This window comes from Mesoplodon densirostris, chromosome 2 (assembly GCF_025265405.1).
Source record: "Mesoplodon densirostris isolate mMesDen1 chromosome 2, mMesDen1 primary haplotype, whole genome shotgun sequence".
Taxonomy (NCBI): Eukaryota; Metazoa; Chordata; class Mammalia; order Artiodactyla; family Ziphiidae; genus Mesoplodon; species Mesoplodon densirostris.
Window position 1 is genome coordinate 168,309,416 of NC_082662.1, and position 7,232 is coordinate 168,316,647.

Genomic DNA, 7,232 nt, shown 5'->3' on the forward strand with positions numbered 1-7,232 from the left:
TGGTGGCGCAGGGGTTGAGAGTCCGCCTGCCGATGCAGGAGACACGGGTTCGTGCCCCGGTCCGGGAGGATCCCACATGCCGCGGGGCGGCTGGGCCCGTGAGCAGTGGCCGCTGAGCCTGCGCGTCTGGAGCCTGTGCTCCGCAACGGGAGAGGCCCGCGTACCGCAAAAAAAAAAAAAAAAGAAATGAGGCAGCAGCTGAGGAAAGGCAGCAGCAGCAAGACCTGCCGCTTGGGCTTCATTCTAGCAGGCGTGTGCTAGGCACTGGCACAGGGAACAAGAGGGGAATTTCAGGCAGAGCAAACAGCAAGTGTGAAGAGCCCTGGGCAGGGGGGAAGCATGATGGGCCAAGCTGGGATGTGGCTGGAATCGAGAGCAAAGGGGAGAGTGGCAGGAGGTCAGCAGGGCCAGATCACGTCAGACTCCCAGGCAGCAGCTTGAGGCAGTACAAAGCAGACAATGCTCCGAAAAAAAACAGCAAAAGAACCAAAGCAGTCCCGTGGTTTTGGGAGCACCTGATGGAGGGAGGGTGCGGGATGAGTGATCTGGCCGGATGGGGATGGCTGCCGAGGTTCCAGGAGCCCAGCAATGGGAGTCGGAGCCGGAGGTCCAGGGAGCATTCCAGAGCGCTCCAAAAGCAGATGCTGACTCATGGTCAGGCCGAGCTGAGGTGACGGCCCCCACCTCTGAGGGGACGGCAATGTTCTGTCTTGGTCTGTATTATTCATACACTGTCCGACTGACCTCCCTCAAAATACGTCCGAGGGCTGGTCCCTGCTTGTGGAGAAAGTTCAAAACAGGCATAGATTTAGTAAAGGAAAAACCTGGATTCCAATCCAAGTTCTATCACTTACTAGCTACATGACCTCAGGCAAGTCAAAAATTCTCCTAACACCTTCCAGTGTTATCCATCAATGGGGAAGCCACCTGCCCCACTTCAAAAGGAAGAGATAAGGAAATGCTTTAATGATAAATTGGCTTGATGAGCTGTTTAAGCAGCTTGTAACTATAAAATACTGACAAAGACTTTCTCTCATATTTCCTTATAACCTGACTTCCTCTTAATACAGTATGCTTCACAATGACATTCAACAAATATTCATTTAGTACATACTAATTAAATGCTAGGCTCTGAATAAGCAATACCAATGTACAGTATTAGGGTTCAGGGGGGTTTTTTACTGCCTAGTCACTGCAACACGAATAGCACAGTTAAATATGGTTTCAACTGTGGCTTCAAGGCCTAATTCAAATAGTCTTATGAATTAAAAGAATAAAAGGATAATTACAAATGATGGTCTGCCTAACTCAGTTCAACAAACGCTGTATCAAACACTGTAATGGGCATTAAGGCAGAAATAAATGAGACGCTCTTACAGAACTTTTACTATAGCGGGGGAAGCAGTCAACAAATAACCCCAGCACTAGGCAAAATGTAGTGAAACTATGGAAGCATTAGAGACAAAAAATAATTCTGATTAAGAAAATGGATAACAAAGTTCCCTGGGGGAAGTATTAACAAAACTGAAACCTTGAAAGGATTAGAGGCCATTCCAGAGAGAAGACCAGGAGCAAAATTATAAATGAAAGCAGTTCCACAGATGTGTGTGTGTGCATTTGGGTGTGGGGAAGGGGGACAAGAGTGGAAAAATAGTCTGGTGGAACTTCCCTGGTGGCGCAGTGGTTAGAAATCTGCCTGCCAATGCAGGGGACACGGGATTTGAGCCCTGGTCCGGGAAGATCCCACATGCCGCGGAGCAACTAAACCCATGCGTCACAACTACTGAGCCTGTGCTCTGTCAGCCCGCGAGCCACAACTACTGAAGCCTGCGCGCCTACAGCCTGTGCTCTGCAACAAGAGAAGCCACCGCAATGAGAACCTGACACACTGCAACAAAGAGTAGACCCCGCTCGCTGCAACTAAAGAAAGCCCACGCGCAGCAAGGAAGACCCAACACAGCCACAGATAAATAAATAAATAAATTTATTTTAAAAAAATTTTTAAGTAAATAAATAAATAGTCAGGGACCACATTTGGGGGCCAGGGGGATGTTCACTGTGCTGAAATATCTGACCTATAGCCTGGGCAATGGAGAGGCATCCAAGGTTCCCAAAAAGGAGAATGACACAGTCAGAGCTACACTAAGGAAGACCACTCTGATGGCAGTGCAGACTGAGAAGCTATTTTAATTGGCGAAGAAGTCACAGCGCAGTAAACAGCAAAAGTAAAAAGGAGAGGGAATGGCACCTAAAGTCATGGATATATATTCAGGTAAAGAAGTTTAAACTGTTTTTTTTTCCCCATCCAGTGTTACTTCTTGCTCTCTCTAGACCTGTCCTTTAGGAGGAAATACGAGAATGTGATTTTTAACATAGATCAGAATTACTTTCTCAACCCACTACAATTTTAAGATGTTTTTAACAATGATTTGCCATGTCAGCCTAGCAAAGCTTACTCTAGAGTTCTAATTAATCTTTATGTATAAAACAAACTTTAATGCGATGTATGGGACTTCCCTGGCGGTCCAGTGGTTAAGACCCTGCGCTTCCAATGCAGGGGTGTGCGTTCGATCCCTGGTGGGGGAACTAAGATCCCACATGCTGTGTGGCATGGCCAAAACAAACAAAAAAAATGTAATATATGGACCACAATCGCTATTTTTGCCTTCTACAACCAAAATAATTTAGGCTAAGATAAAATACTTGTTAACGCAGGGCAGCAACAACTTTGAGACAAATTAGAGCTCTCAAGAGAAGCTGAACAGGGAGTTGTTTTCTCTTATAAAGGAGGGGAGAAAGCAATCAAGATCTATATTGCCAGGCCCCTGAGTACAGAGCAACCTGCATTTCCATTTCCTTTTGGGTCAAGTACCTCTGAAACCATTCTGTAGCCATTTCCAAGTAGCCCCTTTCCAGGTTGAAGGTGTAAACTTGTGTTCTCTGGGCATGCCTTAGTCAATTCTTCTTAAACAAGGCCAATAGCTGGGACGAATATATGATCTGAATTCATTATTTTTCTCATCCGTAAGTGATGAGATGAAGTGTTGGACTCCAGGGCCTCTGGGGTTCCTTCTAGCTCTAAAACTGTCCTTTTTTATTGATGTCCTTGGGCCCTTTGCCTTCTCCCAAATTCCTTTAACAGGCACAGAGCAAATATGCAGGGGGAAGAGTATCGACTTTGCTTCCAGGCCCTCCTGTACCACAATGTTCAGACTTGAGGCTTCCAAAGGAGGTCCAGTTTGTTAATGCTGACCATCCTTTAAAACAAAAACAAAAACAAAAACTTCAAATTCCTTGGAGAAAAGGCACTAGGGACTGGACTAAAGAATCAAGACATAATTGCAGCAAACTGACTGCAGTAAAGAATTTTTGAAGTCCAATGCTCCTTTGGACTTTTTTTAGTAACAAAAAAATTATAAAATCTTACAATGACAAAGTATTTGTTAATGCCTAAAAGATACAACATGCTTTAAAAACTGCATGAAAATAGAGCCTTTCTTAGGAGTATCTTCCTCCTTGATGAGAAATAGGGACAGCAGAGTTAAGAGTTCCCTTAATGGCTCATTCTTCGCTCCTACTTGACACGTTACCGAAATAACACATTTATACTGATTATCCACTGAGAAAAATGATGATTGAGGAACACACAAGAATAAGAAGCGAGTTAGTTCACCTTTTAGGATCTTAGTTTCCACCTCTGTAGTGACTAAATTATTTAGATTACCAAGGTCATTTTGTTTCTAAATGCTACACTCATCTGCCAGTTTCGGTCTCCTTCCCCCTAGGAGGGCTGGATCTCAAGTTAATATTTGGGTCCAACTATGTGCCAGGCATCGTGCTAGGAGCGCTTTGAATACGGCCATCAACAACAAAAAAGGTCCCAGATAACACGAATATACTATGGAAAGGGCGGGGGTGTGTGTGTGGAGGGGGACTGAGAAAATTCTAATATAACAGGTACATTTCCTAAAAGAGCTGGCATCCTGGTTTTGCTTTGACTTACTAGTAATAGTTCCAATAAAAAACATGTAAAATTTTTAAAAATTAAAAAAGGCATTCAACCAGGGGCAAATTCAACATAAACTTCTGGGACATAAAGCAGGCAGATCCCAAGCCCTGGGAGCTACAGTCGAGATTAACTAATCAATAAAGAAGTTCCATAGCGCCAGCTGCCGTGCCTGGACCCCGTGCGCCAAAGTAGTCCAGACCTGGAGGGGAAAATGTAAAACCAAAATGGAGGAGGGGCTACGGCAGAGTCAGCTCCGGAGCAAAAACCTCGTGGCTCGCTTCTCATGGCGCCAACCAGCCTTCCTGCTCCGCTCTCCCTGACCCTAGGAGGCATCATCCCACCTCGCCAAACCCAGCGCGCAGCACCTATTTCTCGCAGGCTCCCCTTGAGGAGCCCGGACACCAAATGAACTTGTTAAACAGTAGGGTAAACAAGTAGCCACATCTTAAAGGCAGGGGAGCAAAGAAAAACATCTGAGAGGACTCCACCCTTCTCCACCTGCAGAAAAAGCCGCGGGCAAAGCTAGAAAAGCATATCCCTAGTCTCTCCTTGCCTTGCTGAAAAAACAAAGAAAGCAGGCTCCTAGAGGAGTCAGACACCCAGAGAACGAGCCCCTTCCGCGGATGCAAGACGCGTACGGCCCCAGACATCTAAGAGCATGCGGCCAGCACAACTTTCTCATTGAAGCCGACCGCGTTTCCTCTTAAAACCCCCAAAAAAGAGAAGCCCCGACTATGATCATTTCACTGATGTCACCTCGCCTATTTGGCTCTCAGGATTTTACCCGAAAACCTCTGCAGTCCCCGGCACCGGCGTCCAGCCCAAGTGGGGCTCCCCTTCCCCGGGACGCCACCTCGCACGTTCTCGCAGCCCTCCCGGTCGGGCTACCCGGCTCGCTCCGCCCCTGGCACCGGGGTTGCGTCGCCGGGAGAGCACATCAACGCCAGGCCGAGGGAAGACGGGTGTACTGGGGGTTCGTAGAGGACCCCGCTTAAAGCCCTCTCCCCCCACGACGGACTTGCAAAACAATAAGCATCCGCTTTCTCTGCCCCTCCCCCATAGGACCCCGGCCACGAATTACCGCCGCCGGGGAGCGTGCCAGCCCTGTGATCGGTGGCCGGAGTACCCCTGGAACCTCAGATGGCCCGAGTCCCCGGCCGCCCATCCCCTGCCGCGGCGCCCGGAGTCTGCGCGGGGAAGACTCTGCACTGGAGCGCGGCCAGCAGCGGAGGCGCGCGGGCCACGCGGTGGCTGCAGGAACTGACATGGCCCACGGCCGCCGGCCACATGCGGCGCCGCCGGGCCCGGGCCGGGGTGGGGAGAGGTGGGGAGGAGGAGAGAGCGCGGCCCCGGGACCCCGCCGTACCTTGCCGCTGGCCGTGCCCCCGCTAACGCCGATCAGGAAGGGCTCGCCGCCGTTGGGCTGCTGATGGTTCTGCAGGGTCTGCTCGCTGTCCCCGGCCATGGCTCGCGCCGCCCCTCCTCCCGCTGCCTGTGCGAACGGACGCACGCTCCCCGCCCGCGCCGGGCTCCCTCCGCTTCCCGCAGCCTCCGCTGGGCGCTGCCCAGGTCGAGGCTGACGCGGCTCCCTGCGCACCGCTCGGATCCCGGTGCTGGAGCTGGCTTTCCTGGAGGCGCCGAGAGCCTTCCTCTGCCCGCTGCGGCCGCCCCGGTTTACATCCCAGGCAGAGGTCAGCGTGATGCTGCTGCTCCAATCCGGGCGGACAGCGCACTGCTATTCGCCGAGGCAGCGGCAGCGAGGCGTCTGCCCCAGCCTCCGCCCCTCCCGGGCCCCGCCGCCGCCGCCGCCTGGGGTCTCTGGGAAAGGTGTGAGCCCGACCCTTCTCCCAGCCCGCCTGGTTAACCCTTTCCGACCTGCGGCGGGACCAAGGGAAAAGAAAGGAGCCTTCTGCGTTTTAATTGGGTATGCTCCCACCTATTTCAAAAGGGATAAAAAGCTAAAAGGACAGATCAAATAATGGAGGAGATGCCTCAGGTTTGAGAAGCAAAATTAGAACAAGCTTGGAAGGTTAAGATGAAACAAAGAGTTAATTTCATTTACCCATTAGCCAGACTGAAAACTTGTGTTCCGAAAATGAGATTTCTTTTTCCCCTCCCGTTTGCCAAAATAATAAGTCAGCTACTGGCTTTGAATATTTCCTCTCTTGGAAACCCCCAAGCACCATCCTCCTTAAACGGCGACTCTCTGGAGTCCTTCCTAGAGAAAGGTAATTTGAGGAGCTCATCTGAGGGAAGCCCTCCCTCCTAACATCAACGCCCTTTCTAACCATAGTTTGAAATCCCAAACACTGAGGTTCCTGTGGAGTTAGGGCTGTGGAAACGTTAAAATAATTCTTAATGTCACGTTGACTTATTAATACCTTTAAGTGAACTGGTTTTTCAGAGATGGGGAATTAGGCGCTTGGTTACAAAGGCAGTAGCTGCTGATGACTCAGAACAGCGCCACCTCTGGAGCCAGATTTCTGCATTGACGTGCAGTTCCCTGAGCAAGTTACTTAATCTCCCTTGCTCAATGTTCTCATCTGTTAAGTGGGAATAATAATGGCAGTTACATGCTAGGATTATTATATTAAATGAACTATTGTATTTAAAGTACTTAACGTAGTACCCTGCACAGGTACAAGACCTTATTATAAATGATCTATGAGGAAAAGCCCCTAAAGGGCTGAAACTGGAAAGGGAAGCTTCGTTTGGGCACTGGGGAGAGAGGGAGGACTAGACTAGTCACTTACAGCCGCTGCCCCTGTGAACCTGGGACTGGTATAAATGAGCTGATGGGGGTCCTACAGTCTAAAGGAGAAGTTACGTCTATAGCATTCTCTTTCAAAACTTAGTAAGTTACCTAAACTTCAGAATTATTTTGAAAAAAAAATACTAAAGAAAATTGAGTATTAGAAAAAACAAATGTTCATTTCACCTTTTAAATATTTCAGGTAACCATCCAAAACCAAACTCCACAGAAGCTCAGACAGGAAACTAAGCTGGGGAGAGCAGCTACCTGGTACCCAGAGGCAGGCATTTGGGAGAGGTTAGCTAGAAGGGTGCCTTATCAAATGCCTGTGGGGTGGGTGAGTTTTAGCTGATTCATGTGTCTGCTTCTCCTCCTCCAACTGTTTCTCCACTAAAAAGATAAGATCTTCCAGGACTTTTGCAGAGCTCTTCACAGCCCAAGATACAGCCTATTGGAATTTGGAGGTTGATG

The 7,232-nt window shown here is 49.1% G+C and overlaps 1 protein-coding gene across 2 annotated transcripts in view; it reads right to left on the bottom strand.

Moving 5' to 3' along the window:
• The window catches only part of UCK2 (uridine-cytidine kinase 2), a 69,463-nt gene extending 63,713 nt beyond the window's left edge, over positions 1 to 5,750 (bottom strand). The window contains exon 1 of one of the 2 annotated variants that reach the window (XM_060091322.1): positions 5,376 to 5,750. In XM_060091322.1, coding sequence (XP_059947305.1) covers positions 5,376 to 5,474 — 99 coding nt within the window. In that variant the 5' untranslated portion in view covers positions 5,475 to 5,750. Of the gene's footprint in view, positions 1 to 5,090; positions 5,277 to 5,375 lie in introns of those variants that run through there. The other variant, XM_060091321.1, reaches the window with a different exon arrangement.
• Between the last annotated feature and the right edge of the window lie 1,482 nt (positions 5,751 to 7,232).